The sequence below is a fragment of the Oculina patagonica genome, chromosome 13, assembly GCF_052425735.1.
Source record: "Oculina patagonica isolate OP01 chromosome 13, crgOcupat, whole genome shotgun sequence".
NCBI lineage: Eukaryota > Metazoa > Cnidaria > Anthozoa > Scleractinia > Oculinidae > Oculina > Oculina patagonica.
The window spans coordinates 294730-310000 of NC_135770.1; the positions used below are offsets into that span (position 1 = coordinate 294730).

At 38.4% G+C, this 15271-nt stretch overlaps 2 protein-coding genes and 1 pseudogene across 2 annotated transcripts in view; 1 reads left to right on the plus strand and 2 right to left on the minus strand.

The window, feature by feature from the left end:
• Window positions 1-1003: 1003 nt before the first annotated feature.
• Window positions 1004-4396, minus strand: LOC144635647 (uncharacterized; annotated as a pseudogene).
• A 5314-nt stretch (window positions 4397-9710) lies between these two features.
• Window positions 9711-11189, plus strand: LOC144637234 (kappa-type opioid receptor-like). Its single transcript, XM_078496361.1, has one exon. It carries the CDS (start codon window positions 10007-10009, stop codon window positions 11066-11068), a length of 1062 nt encoding a protein of 353 aa, XP_078352487.1. The 5' UTR covers window positions 9711-10006; the 3' UTR covers window positions 11069-11189.
• A 2454-nt stretch (window positions 11190-13643) lies between these two features.
• LOC144634379 (nociceptin receptor-like) overlaps window positions 13644-15271 on the minus strand; it is a 3034-nt gene continuing 1406 nt past the window's right edge. The window contains exon 1 of the mRNA XM_078493329.1: window positions 13644-15271. This exon is cut by the window's right edge and continues 1406 nt beyond it. Within this exon, the coding sequence (XP_078349455.1) occupies window positions 14349-15227 (879 nt within the window). The 5' untranslated portion in view covers window positions 15228-15271 and the 3' untranslated portion in view covers window positions 13644-14348.

Genomic DNA, 15271 nt, shown 5'->3' on the forward strand with positions numbered 1-15271 from the left:
CAGGCTTTACAATTTGACGTAAGTATCATCCTCTATTTAATAAATATCAATTAACGTCTCGCCCCTTTAGTTGCATCTCTCATCTGCCCAACATGCTACTTTCTTGTGAGAAAGATGTGAATTGTCACGAGTAAGGTATAAAGAAGAAAAACCTGAGCCGTTTGATGATTTTCTTTTTGTCCCATGCTCCTGACAAATGAATACCCACCTTCCTCTCTATCTACTCTTCCTACCTTTTTGTTTTGTTTAATTCAATTATTCGTTCGGTTGACCTATTCGTGTCATTAGAGATTGATGAACTCAAACTTAAAAGCTTTTAAAGTCGGTAGAGGTGATTTCCGCGTGTTTTCAAATTTAAAACGGAAAAGAAACAAAGTTTGTAAACATTATATGACGTGTTCTCCCTGGTGTCGCCTTATGCTCTGTTGGACTATTGCAAGTCGCAGCGTACTTTTAAAGTTGCGTTAATGTTGATCTAATACACTTTTAAAAACTGAATAATTCTTGAATTTATATGGGATAAAAAGTGAAATAATGGCAAAGTCCCACCACAGTTAGTTCTGTGTTCAACTTCTTCATATATCTGGTAAATATTGACCTCTGCCAAGACTAATGAAATGAAATAAATGATTCTATGAGAACATTCTTAACTGTTGCTTCGAGATCTGAGTAGTTTTTAATATAGTGCTTTTGCTCCCCTTTTTATCAGCGATAATATCGCCTGATTTGGTCTTGAGAAAGCTTCTTTTCTTGTGCATGACCAAAAAGTTTCTAAGCGTGTCTTCAAAATACTAGTACGCGGGTATTACGCATTTGCTTGGTATAATCAGTGACAAAAATCACCTAATAAAGGTCAACCTTGGAGCAACCCTTTTGCGTATTGAAAGGGCCTTGCTTATTTTATCCCAACTTTAATGCGACATGTCGAGTTTGAATGCAAACACTTTATTAAATTATAAAAGAAACCTTCGAAATTAACAATTTACAATGCTTCAATAAAAGTCCATCATGCCGAACTGAGTCGAAAGCTTTTTGAAATCTACAAAAAGAGCGTAGATTTTATCATTGTGGCGATGCACGTATTTATTAACGTAAGTTCTCTGTGTGAGGATATGGTCTGCTGTATGATTTTTTGGTAAGAATCCAATCTGGCTTAAGCCTGGTGAAGAGGGTCAATCATGTTTGTAGAGGGGGTCAATCATAGTTACTGCAAAAACTACCTTATCGGCAAAAGAGTTTTATCTGCGTCATTGTCTTGTCAGAAGAAGGGGTATTACCTTCTCCTAGAGAACCGTGTAGTGCGGGTTTGTGGAGTGAGCAACACTTTCAACGCCTGTCGATAACTTCTTTCTCGGAAGAAGTAAATACACGGATTCGCTGCAGAGTTTGCAAAACCAAGTAACAAAGCCCAAAAGTTCTGTGCTCTATAATTCTTATATCCTCCATTGGTGATGATGTAAGCGACTGGAAGCCAGCAAATAGAAAAGACAACGACAACTAGGGCTATCGTCTTCGCTACCTGTTTATTTCTTTCGCGCAGTTCTGCATGCATTTTGCCTGTCCCTCCGTTTTCGCACATGTTACTTATTTTCGAAGAGGCACACCGGACATTTATAAATGTCAGAAGACCACTCGTTACAAAGACAACGTAGCAAGTGATGATTCCGGATTTGGTTAGACGGTTAACCACCGAAAGTGATCGGTTTTCTCGGCGGAACACCATTTCAAGAGTGGGCAGTGTTAAAGAGGCGAGCCAGATGAACAGCAAAACCGCTTTCAGTTTTGAAGAAGTCATTTTGGTTTTGTGTTGAAGGGGATAACAAATCGCCCAACATCGATCCATACTCATGGCTGCCAACAGAAGCAATGAAGCCGTACAAGAGTAGCGGCCAACTATTATCAAGGCAATGACTGAAGCATTTGAGGAACAAGTTGGCACAAAGCCTCGTATTAGCATCGGGGCTGCCAGTGGAACTGCTACGGCCGTGACAAGCAGATCAGCTATTGCTAAATTCGCGATTAACACACCAAAAGTAGTCTTTAGGTTTGTTGTTCGCTTGATTAGAAGAAGAACTAACGTATTACCCAATGATCCAACTATGGCGATAATGCTATAAAGAACTACAGAAAGGAAGATTTCCATGGGTTTAAGAGCAAAATCTTGACAGTGTAAGGCGCTTGAATTTCCATGAAGGGCGCTGGCGTTATTGTTGTCGCAATCATTGTTTTTTGAAACGTTTTTTAGTACTGTCGTTAAATTCAGTTCCATAATGACTTCGGTGAAATCTTGGCAAGTGTCTTCTGTAAAGTTAAAGCAAGTGAAATGAAATCATCTTTATTTAACTGCCTATGTTAAGTGTTTGCGATCACTCTGGTTGGCATGTCTTGATACTCCCCACTGTGATGACTCTATTTTTTGGCTTGTTTTTCCGCGTGTGTGCAAATTTAAAACGGAAAAGAAACAAAGTTTGTAAACATTATATGACGTGTTCTCCCTGGTGTCGCCTTATGCTCTGTTGGACTATTGCAAGTCGCAGCGTACTTTTAAAGTTGCGTTAATGTTGATCTAATACACTTTTAAAAACTGAATAATTCTTGAATTTATATGGGATAAAAAGTGAAATAATGACAAAGTCCCACCACAGTTAGTTCTGTGTTCAACTTCTTCATATATCTGGCAAATACTGACCTTTGCCGAGACTAATGAAATGAAATAAATGATTCTATGAGAACATTCTTAACTGTTGCTTCGAGATCTGAGTAGTTTTTAATATAGTGCTTTTGCTCCCCTTTTTATCAGCGATAATATCGCCTGATTTGGTCTTGAGAAAGCTTCTTTTCTTGTGCATGACCAAAAAGTTTCTAAGCGTGTCTTCAAAATACTAGTACGCGGGTATTACGCATTTGCTTGGTATAATCAGTGACAAAAATCACCTAATAAAGGTCAACCTTGGAGCAACCCTTTTGCGTATTGAAAGGGCCTTGCTTATTTTATCCCAACTTTAATGCGACATGTCGAGTTTGAATGCAAACACTTTATTAAATTATAAAAGAAACCTCCGAAATTAACAATTTACAATGGTTTAAATAAGAGTCCATCATGCCGAACTGAGTCGAAAGCTTTTTTGAAATCTACAAAAAGAGTCGTAGATTTTATCATTGTGGCGATGCACGTATTTATTAACTTAAGTTCTCGGTGTGAGGATATGGTCTGCTGTATGATTTTTTGGTAAGAATCCAATCTGGCCTAAGCCTTGTGAAGAGGGTCAATCATCTTTGTAGAGGGGGGAGGGAGTCAATCATAGTTACAGCAAGAACTACGTTATCGGCAAAAGAGTTTCATCCGCGTCAGTCTTGTCAGAAGAAGGAGTATTACCTTCTCCTAGAGAACCGTGTTATGCGGGTTTGTGGTGTGAGCAACACTTTCAACGCCTGTCGATAACTTCTTTCTCGGAAAAAGTAAATACACGGATTCGCTGCAGAGTTTGCAAAACCAAGTAACAAAGCCCAGAAGTTCTGTGCACCATACGTTTTACCGCGGCTCTCAGTTGCGATGATGAAAGCGACTGGAAGCCAGCAAATAGAAAAGACAACGACAACTAGGGTTATCGTCTTCGCTACCTGTTTATTTCTTTCGCGCAGTTCTGCATGCATTTGGCCTGTCCCTCCGTTTTCGCACATGTTATTTATTTTCGAAGAGGTACACCGGACATTTATAAATGTCAGAAGACCACTCGTTACAAAGACAACGTAGCAAGTGATGATTCCGGAATTTGTTAGGCGGTGGACCACCGAAAGTGATCGGTTTTCTCGGCTGAACACCATTTCAAGAGTGGGCAGTGTTAAAGAGGCGAGCCAGATGAACAGCAAAACCGCTTTCAGTTTTGAAGAAGTCATTTTGGTTTTGTGTTGAAGGGGATAACAAATCGCCCAACATCGATCCATACCGGCTCATGGCTGCCAATAGAAGCACTGAAGCCGTACAAGAGTAGCGGCCAACTATAATCAAGGCAATGACTGAAGCATTTGAGGAACAAGTTGGCACAAAGCCTCGTATAAGCGTTGGGGTTACCAGTGGAACTGCCACGGCCGTGACAAGCAGATCAGCTATTGCTAAATTCGCGATTAACACACCAAAAGTAGTCTTTAGGTTTGTTGTTCGCTTGATTAGAAGAAGAACTAACGTATTACCCAATGATCCAACTATGGCGATAATGCTATAAAGAACTACAGAAAGGAAGATTTCCATGGGTTTAAGAGCAAAATCTTGACAGTGTAATGCGCTTGAATTTCCACGAAGGGCGCTGGCGTTATTGTTGTCGCAATCATTGTTTTTTGAAACGTTTTCTAGTACTGTCGTTGAATTCAGTTCCATAATGACTTCGGTGAAATCTCGGCAAGTGTCTTCTGTGAAGTTAAAGCAAGTGAAATGAAATCATCTTTATTTAACTGCCTATGTCAAGTGTTTTCGATCACTCTGGTTGGCATGTCTTGATACCCCCACTGTGATGACTCTATTTTTGGGCTTGTTTTTATTAACAGGTTCCTATCTTTTGTGTTAATGCAATATATCCATTTACAACCCATTGGTAAAAAAAACTCTCCGTGGAGAAACCCTTTCATCCATGTTATACACTCACTATGACTGATGAGCTTATGTCTTTGGCTTTACTCTCCGTGTAGAAACCCTTTCATCCATGTTATACATTCACTATGACTGATGAGCTTATGTCTTTGGCTTTACTCTCCGTGTAGAAACCCTTTCATCCATGTTATACATTCACTATGACTGATGAGCTTATGTCTTTGGCTTTAGTAATTAAAGTGCTGAACATGCTGTTTTCCACACAAAGTGATTCGTTTCTGAACAAACTGCTGTGCTGCCTCAGCGGGCAAGTGAAACACTTAGCTTATTATCAACTTGAAGTAGATTGAAGGTGCTAACGCACGTCAGCTTTTCCAAATTCGCTACGGTGGTTAATCTACCGTTATCAACCACAATTTGTATTTTAATAATCAACCAAAAGCTTTTCACGCAATTTCGACTGAAAATGCATGAAATAAAATATAGAAAATAAATACAAACAGCGGTAACAAACATAACGCATGGTTTGAAAAAAGAACCTAAAACTTACTTGTCGTTTCGCATACTACAGCACGCATCTTCAGAAGTGACGGTTACAAAAGGGGTAAAATTTTAAAACTGTAAAATTTAAAACGCGGTACTGGTGACGAGCTTAAGAGTGAATAAAGCCACAGCCCTTCACTACCAACGTTGTCATTGAGAGCGGTTTAAGCCCTTTTTCTTTTATTTTACAATGCAAGTCAGCAACTGGCTTTGCAGACAACCTTAGATTTTTTAGAGCGGCTGAAGCGATCTTTGTAATGGAAAAAAGGCTTTATCCGGCAAGAGTTTTCAAAAAACAAGATAACTGATTGACTCAACCATAATATTTTCTAACACAAGATTTAAGACGGCGTTTAATAGCTTCACTTTGGAAACCAAAATATGGTAAAACAAGGAGTACATCTTTCTTAGGAACCGTGGTAATGGTCTCGGGAGGACTTCCGCTATGTCTGTACAAGACATTGTTCATGTAGTAGGAAATTATGCCTTTCGGGTAACAGTTTTGAAGCAAAATTTCGTTAATATCAGGCCTGTATTAAGGTGGATGTCGAACAGATGCGTAAACAGCGATAGGCGAGGGTGAGGATTAAATTGATTTTGTACTTTCGTGCTGTAAAAGAAAGCCACTTGGTGAAAAGACCTGTGAAAGTCTTTTTGCGGTGAATTGTTGTAGAGAAGATGTTTCGATGGTGTTTGATAAGGATATCCAAGAATAGGATCTCTTGGTTTTCTTAGAGTTCCAAAGTAAACTTCATATTGGGATGTCTGTTGTTAAGGTAATGTAGAAATCTTGAAGATGTGTCTTTATTGTCAAACAAGGAGAAAGTGTCATCTACGTATCTTAACCAAATAGATGGGTAAGCCTCTCCATTAATCACCCATTGCTCCTCAAAATGACACATCATAATGTCAGCTAAAACAGGTAGAGAAGAGAAGGTATTTCGATGGCTTTTGACGAGGACATCCAAGAATGGGATCTCTTGATTTAATTCGAGTTCCATTACATAGTTAATTTTATATTGGGATGCCTGTTGTTAAGATAATGTAGAAATCTTAAAGGTGTGTCTTTATTCGAGTATGTGGTGGCTTTTCTTTGTTGCAAACTTGAGCAAAGGTTTAAGGACTAGTCGTGGTAATAACGGAGGATCGGGAAGGGAGTACAACTTATTAAGACAAATTTGTATTGTTTCATCAAGCGATACATCAGTGAACAAGGAACACAAAACAATGGCCAAGGAACAAAAGAGTTTATGAAATAAATTATATTTTGACTCTTATTCGTACGTTCAATATTTCAATTCAAACCTTTTTTATTTATTTATTTGCAATACTCACGTTACAAACAGAACAAAACTTAAAATACAACACTAATGCTAACAATACATACAACATATAAAAAAGAAATAAAAAAAACGTTTACAATGCTACTTGCCCTACCATATTGATTTTACTAACAGTCTGTACTAACATTCGTTACTAACACCTGAAGGTGTTTTTTAAGCAGCATAAAACTGCAATGCGCTATAGGACAGTTTATTATTATTATACATGAAAAAACTATAATACACTACAGAACTACGACACAGTTAAATAAGTTGAGGATTGACAATTAACAAGAAATAATAAAAAAAAGTAAATAAGACAGAAGAAGAAAAAGGAAAAGAAAAAAAAACCCTACAGTATAGGTGCCCAAGTAGCATTATATTTATGAAGCGATTTGTTTTGCTAGAACTTTACGTAGAACTTCTAGTTTCGATTTCAGTCTTATAAGAAAGCGATCAAAGCTCAGCCTGTCATCGCAGAAAATAGTTGCAAAAATATGGTATTTTGCGATAAGAAGAATGTAGTTGAGCACTCGCTCGTTGCTAGTGTTTTGGTGCCACCCAAATAAAATCGCGCTTTCTGATAAAGTTACTTCTTCGAGAAATTTTTGGCGCCACCATTGAGTAAACTGCTCCCAAAAGAGTGACGACTCCCTACAATTGTAGAACATGTGAACAAGCGATTGCTTCTCGGAATTGCAAAAAGGACAAGTGTCGTCGTCTACTAGGCCAGCACGGAGTAGGCTGACACGAGTAGGTAGAATATTGTCTATTATTTTCAACTGGAAAGCAATAAGCTTTGCTTCTGTGGTGACCCGGAAAGGGAGTAAGTAAATGTTATGAATATTTTCTTTAGTAAACCCGTAGTTTACGATTTTTTTTTAATTTTTCCATTTAAAACTTGATGTACCGTGATTTAGTTTCAAAAAGGACAAAATTTTGTCCTTCATTTGTCTTTCAAAAAGGACAAATCGTTTTTAAAACGATTTGCTTTCCTGAATCATGCTTAAAAGCGTCTTTTTCTTTTCTCGCTTAGAATTCATTTCATCCACGTGCTTGACTATTAAGTCAAAACATGAGAGTGGCCGATTTGCGAACTAAATGGCTGATCACACGAGGCGGGCTGGCTCGGTTTGATGGTCTCTTTATTCCCGGTTAGGTTTCTGGGTGATTTATTTTGGTGGATTTTACTTTTTAGTCCCATTGCCTTGATCTCTGTATAAAAGATATGTTAAGAGACAATGAGCCAGCTGACTCAGAGCTTCCTAGCAAAAAAAAAAACATTATAAAGAAATAATTTCTGTTGCCCGATCCCGTCTACAAAGTCCATTCAAGAAAAAAAAATATCTCTAGCTCAGCGTCAAAACACTCACTCACTCAATCGTCTCCGTGCCCTTGGCTGCATAAGGCAGCAACAAAAACAACTTTGAGTCAAACGCAACGGGAAAAACGACTTATTAATGACTTTGAGCCCAGCACCGCAAAAAAAAAGAACTCTAATCCAGCGGCGAGAAACAAAGCCGGAAAAATAAAATTAACGCAGAAAACTAAATAATTATGAAGTTAACGACAAAGCAACTCTGAGCGGAAGTTTACTGCAATCATGGAAATTAGCAAGGGAAAATGGAATTTAAAATAAGCGCTCTGGGCGTTTGATCGAGGAATGGCGGAATAAATTGTAAACGTTAAGACACAACAGATTTGAATCCAATTCAGTTGCATGACGAGCACCTGAAATAAATCAAAATCTTTTGTTCTTAGCTCTCATTCTAATTGGTCAAAGAAAAGATTGTTTTTTGGCCACGGTTGAAGACGTTAAAAAAAGAATTGTTGCTTTCAAGCCGATAAGCTATATGGATAAGCAATGGAATATCCGCCGAACTTTTCATAGGATACATTTTTGTATATTGTCGGCTAAAAAGTATTTTGCATTACAATTAAAGATCATCTGTTTAAGTCCAACAACCTGCGTTGCCCCGCAACACGTGCATTTTATAAGCAGACCATGTGAGCGTGAACGTGAGCGTTTACCGTGAAAACTGCTCAAGAAAATTAAGGCATGGGCTTCCCAATATTTCACCAAAACCTAAGGGGGTGGTATATCTTCTTAACCTTTAGCCATGACAATCTTGAACTTTGGCAATGTAATAAGTCTGCAAATTTTGTAAAATTTATGAGGTTGACTTATGCAAATTAGATCACGTGACCTGACAGGGTTATTTTTAGCTTGAAAATCGTTTTAGGAAAATGGCACCACTTTTTAATAGTTTCTGGATATTGCTGTTAGCTTTATGAGCTTAAGGTTAGTAGTTACATCACTTCTACGCCCCGACCTTGTGACAGAATTCAAAATAACGGTCTGAAAAAAGGAAAGGACTATTTCTGGAGGACTGGGTACTAGTACAAAATACCGTTTATTTTTGATTGGCCAACGACAAAGATTGTTTGCTGGCCCCGGTTAAAGTCGTTAAAAAAAGAATTGTTGTTTACAAGCCGAAAAGCTATGGACTTTCCATAGGATACATTTTTGTATATTGTCGGCTAAAAAGTACTTTGCATTACAATTAAAGATCATCTGTTTTAGTCCAACAACGTGCGTTGCCCTGGAACACGTGCATTTTATAAGCAAACCATGTGAGCGAGAAAGTGAGGATATAGCGTGAACACCGGATGTACGCTTTGTTATGTGTGAAAATCAACCATTTCAAGCTTGCACGCAAGGTAAGTGGTAGCCATTGCATTCTTTTCTATTAGCAAGCAACTGTATAATTTACTTTAAATGCTATAAAAGAAACGAGATCGTGTCTACGAGGTTAACTCAACAATGGGGGAAGATGCTGTGATCCAGAGATAGTCTCAGTGTTAAATGCCACCTTCGCATCTTCATGGGAAATTAAAACTTCACGATCTCATATCGAGTGCCAGTTGCCAAGTTAGTCATTGTACGGAATTATCTCCCAGTTACCCTTTTATTGCTGTTGCTACCAAATTCAGGTTACTAGTCTTTTAGTCTTAGCGCCTTCGCAAAGTGCTTTGTAATATCTATTTGCCTAGAGCATGCATGCAAACAAGCCCGCCCTGCCATTGTCTTCTATTGCTTGACCAAGTTTTTAAAACGTTTATAAATGGAATAATATGCTACCCTAAGAAGTTCCAATGAGTGTTTTGGGCTTTTTGTGTTTGAATGAAGAACGCCACGTTATCACGTTCATGTTTTTGATGATATAAATGCCCCTGTAACTTTTCATTAGATAGGAACATACCCTGATCGATATAGAAATTCTCCAAGTCCAGTCCCTGAACTTTCTCTACCGCGCGCCCTTAACCCGCGCGTTCTTTAAAGGGCGCGCAGACGAGACAGTTCAGGAACTGGCCGACTAAAATTCTCCTTGACTTGATCTTTAAGGTAAAGTAATTCAATTTTGTTGACAAATGTTTCTTCTGGGGACCAAACATTGACGGCAGCCATATTTGCATATTAGATCTATTTCTTTCTCAATTGTTCTTTATATCTTTACAGAAGACAGCTGACAAGACGTTCACCGATCCCTCGGGCATGGAACTAAATTTGACGACGACCAGGCTAGACTGGCAAGCTACAGAAAAACGTGACTACGATAACACTAGTCTTAATAACACCAGCGCCCCCCATGGCCATTCAAAAGTGTTGTACTGCCTTTTTTCTCTTAAACCGCTGGACATCATCATTGCTGCAGTTCTGTATACCATCGTCGCCATAGGTGGGTCATTAGGTAATACGTTGGTTCTTCTTGTCATCAAGCGTGCACCAAAGTTAAAAACTGTTTGTGGTGTATTTATCGCAAACTTAGCAATAGCTGATCTGCTGGTCACAGCCGTGGCTGTTCCAATGATGCTCTGTGTGATAATACAAGGCTTCGTGCCTGTTTGTTCCTTGAATGCTTCAATGTTTGCCTCGATATTAATGGCCCGCTACTCTTGTGGCACTTCATTGCTGATATTGGTTGCCATGAGTGTGGATCGCTGTTGGGCAATTTGTTGTCCTCTTCATCACAAAATTCAAATGACTTTTTCAAAAGTGAAAGCTATTCTGTTATTCATCTGGTTGTTTTCTTTAATACTGCCCATTTTGGAAGGGGTGACGCCACGACAGACATACTTTTCAAAGCTAAGGCATCTTAGATTTTCAGGAATCGCTATATGTTACATTGTCATCGTATCGAGCGGTATTATAACATTCAGAAAAGTCCGGAATTCTTCTTTGAAAATTAGAGAGCTACCAGGAACCAGCAACAGTTATATGCATGCCATTTTGCACGAGAGAAATAAGCAAGTTGCCAAGACGGTAACTTTAATTGTGGTTGTCTTTTCCATTTGCTGGGTGCCATTTTCTTACGTAAATGCGAGATTTGTGGAACATCATAGCGCTTTACACTTCTGGTCTGGGTTGCTAAGTATCGCCAACTCTGCGATGAATCCGTATATCTATTTTTACCGAGAAAAGAGTTTTCGCCAGGCGCTAAAGGATTTGTTTAACTTTTCTATTCAGCCACGATTTCTGTCGGTGCTTTTCTCAAGGATAAATCTCAAGTCATCCAAGACAAGTCGTAGACATCGAACTTTTTACGTCACTCCTTGAAACTAGGAGTATTGCTACAATCCCCTGGATGGAATGCTAGTCCATAGCACGCTACACACCCCTCCCCGGCAGCTTTGTCAGAAACGCTGCAAGAACTCCCATGGGCACAACACAATTACTGCCCCTAGTACTTTAGCCTGGACCACTCCATGGTTATTTTGGAGTTGACCCCGTACAAAAAGTTCTGATCAAAATTCACATATAGTTAGGGTATATACCTCTTTTTTTTGTTAATGTGATTGCGGAGAAGTGCATAGCTTTCGTTTGATCGACAGCCCTGGTTGATAGTTTCTCTTTATATTCATGAATTTGTTTACGCTCAGTTCGTCTTGATCCACAAAACATGAGAATAAATGTTTGTGATAAAGGAACCGCTTGTTTAACCAATCAAATTGCGCGATTCAGTTTATCTGAGAACGGAAAAGAAAACTAATAACGGGAGTTACTACCAAAGGGAATTATTTCAAATCTCTCGCCCCTAAACAGTCGCTCTTGCAGATAAGCCCAGGGCTTGATCAGGCTGTTTTCTTTACAAAAAAAAAAAGGAAGGCGATGATCCAAAATCTAGATCAGACTAAAAAAGGTTTTTGTACTGAACGTCGATATTTTTCTTGAACACTTTTTTAACGGGGCGTTTTTTAACCTTTTGGGAGGGTGCGCTCAAAGCAACATGACGCCATTATTGCCTGAGATCGCCTTCATGAATATTTCTATCAAGTTTGAATGTGTAATCACAAAATCTTACCAGCAACATGGCTACTTTTCGGATTTCTACTAACATTTTAGTTGTCATTGGCAACAGCAGTGACGTCATTTTGACGTTTTAAATATTGAAATATTGAAATTGGTTTATGGAAATAGACTGTTAAACTTTAGTTCCTTATGACGGAATGCTTCACCAATTAAAATAAAGACGAAATAATGAATTATAGCCGGAAGAAATGATCCAGTTACAGACTCAATCCACCATCTTGGATTTTGACATTTTTTGAATTCAATTTTAGCGTTAAATAGCCGCAATTAATAAACAGTAAAATCTAATTTGATCAGTAAGGCTTTGCTAAATTACGCGTGAAAAATAAAATGTGAATGGAGAATCCAGATCCATAAATGTTGATGTTATAAAACATAGCTGTCAAAAACTGGTTGTCGTGGTGGGAACGTCAAAGTCGATGAACACTTGGCACTAACGTAAAACGTTTTAAAATTGCATGTCTTCAAAGTTATAGAGCGTTCTTTAAAAGCCTCTGTTAAGGGGGGAGGGGAGGGGGTCTACCTAAATTTGAATGAAGTTTGAAGAGGTTTAAAGAAGGGGTGGAAGAAAGAAAATTAGATTTGAAACACCACCAGACAGTTGACCCCCACGCAAGAGCACTCCATGTGTTAGGGGCTGTTTTGGTGTCCATCTACTAATTTTTAACTTCAAATTCTTATTTTCATACTGAATACATTAAATCTTCAATAGTTCTTATTTCTCTCCATTTTACTAATCCTTTGAGAAAAACTATTTCCTCCCAAATATACCGAAAAATCACTCAAAAATTTACAAAACATCCCAAAACATAGATTCATCATTCATGTAATGAGTGAAGGGTTTTTGGATTGCTTGAAACGTAAACGAGATATTTCCGTCAAATTCATGTTAAGCGGCGGAAAAACGGCCTTCAGTTGTATCCCCCCTTAGACAATGAAATGTTCCAATCAGGTGGACTTTCCTCCTGTGGTAAATCTGATGGCGGCTACATGAAGTATCCATTGCACCTCAGACAGAAATGCCACTACAGCTATATCTAGAATGTGTTATCTTTGAAGTTGTGCAAACGAAAATGGCCTAAACCACTAACAACAATGGTATCAGCGCGTGTTCGCTGACGTACTATAGGATGCATGTGCCTATAAGATGAAAATTTGTTCTAGCCAGTTCCTCTAAATCTTCCAATTTTAGTTTTCACTTTGACGTCAGTTGGTTTGTTTTGTTGACCAACATTCTTGTCAGCAGGGACTGACGGATTTCCGATTCAGCGGAAACAGGAAAGAGCAAAGATTTTCTCCTTTCTGTCACGTTTTGCTCCCCTGGGGATTCACTTACCTAAAATTCACTTATCTAATGAATTTGATGGAAATATGTTTTGATACAGGCAAGCACGTTTAACGCTATGGGTTGCTGTTAAATTGTAGCTTCGAGTCTTTTTGACAACGGAACACTTTCAAAATCGAACGAGATAAACTGAAAAAGCTGTTCAGCCTAACAGTTTCTCAAAAACCCCCATCGCAATCCAGTTTTTGTCCAACCGTTCCTTCTTTTATATTTGCTGTGTGATCAAATGTTCCCCAACTGCTTTAAGTAGTTATTTTTTTATTTCTCTTAATTTGGTGGCCATTTTCTCATGTCTAAATTTGGCTAAAATCCATTACACAGTTCCTTGTCGGAAGACTGGGAAAATTAATTCCGTGGGAAATGATTTTTAGAAAAAAACGGAAACAGTTTGTCACAGAAATGGAAGTTTGCGGAAGGTATCATTAGTACAGGTAGTGTTACTTTGGAAAGCATTTTTATTTTCTGTTGTTAGTTTTCATTACATAACATAGTAGTATTTTCCTTTCGTTTACACGTGCCTTTAATTTATATATTGTGAGAATTTTTCCCTATGATTTTCTTTATTTTGCTACCTTTTTGCAAAATTTAATCCTCGGAACAAAATCACATCAACTTAATTTATATGACACATTTTAAGTTTTAACCGCGGAAAAGGCTTTGTCGCGTCCAGGTATACCTTATTGTAGAAAATTAACGATAGATGTTAATTATTAACGTTAATTTTATTGATGTAAACACGTTTACTATATGTAAGGATTTAATCAGAACTTTTCTTAAATTCACGTTAATTTTATTACGCGTAATTTTTGTTCGCGTTGCTAAAATGCTTCGTTATATTCCTATAATAAGGTAGGCTTTACAATTGTGTGGATAAATTTAGTATAATGTATGTGTTTTTGTATGTATGTTAGGACCTTCTTTGAAAAAATGAAATGCGATCGTTAAAAATTGTTAATTTAATTGTGAATATGAAAAGGAATCGTAACATATTTTCTGCATTTTTTTGTTTATATACATGCAAGGATTATTGATCCGATCCAGTGTACCGGGTTCAAAATAGCTTGAGACTAAAGCGCAGTTTGGAATATGACCACATACCGTAAAGACTAGTGATTGTCGTACGAAGCGATATTGAAAGGAGGCGCTGTGTTTCGTGTTACTCACTTAGATTCTCGAATTTCATTACTTAGGTTGGACAACAATCTTATTTTTTGCCCCAAATAACCTTTTTAACGCATTGCGGTAGTTTGATTGTCGATAGAAATAAATCCACGGATTCACAGAGGAATTTGCGAGTCCGAGAGTTGCAAACCAGAAATATATCCTTCCTTCTGTGTCTGGATTTGGTACGCTTATAACAAACGCAATGGGAATCCAGCACAGAGTAAACAGAATCACAACTATTGCAATCGTCTTGGCGACTTGTTTGTTTCTTTGGCTCAAATCTGCGGTGATGCGAGATGTTCCTTGGTCGCTGTGCAAGGTGCCTATCATAACAGAATTGGCGCGCACGTGCCTGATAGTAAGAAACCCGCTTACAACAATCATAGAATAACAACCAACGACTCCGAGAGTTTGAATGTATTTTGCGGGAGCCGATTCCCCGTAGAACGCTACTAAGATTGGAAGAGTAAAAGATTCTATCCACGTCTTTGTGAGGATAAATTTGACTTTTTTCATCGTCACCATTGTTTTGTGCTTCATTGGTTTGCAGATGGCGAAGCAGCGGTCCACACTTAAGAGGGTAAGCGTCAATAGCGAAGCAGTTGCCGAGAAGAGTGCAGTTAGAAATGCAACAGAGATAGCCTTGTTATAGAAGCACTGTTCAAGAAAGCCTTGGACGAGTGTAAAGACCAGTGTAGGCATAACTATTGATGTTACCATCAGGTCAGCTACTGCCACGTTCGCTATCAAGACTCCGCACACAGTTTGTAGGTTTGTCGCCCGATATATCACGAGGATAATCAAGATATTGCCCAGCGATCCACCAATAGCAAGCGAGGTGTAAACCACCGTTGCGACTATCTCGCCAGCAAATCCAATGGGCAGTTTACAGTCCATGATGGTAAACTTGAGTGATATTCAGCTACGCCTTTCTCAGTTAC

Coding starts and splice junctions, on each gene's coding strand:
- LOC144637234 (XM_078496361.1), top strand. CDS start 10,007: ATGGAACTAAATTTGACGACGACCAGGCTAGACTGGCAAGCTACAGAA.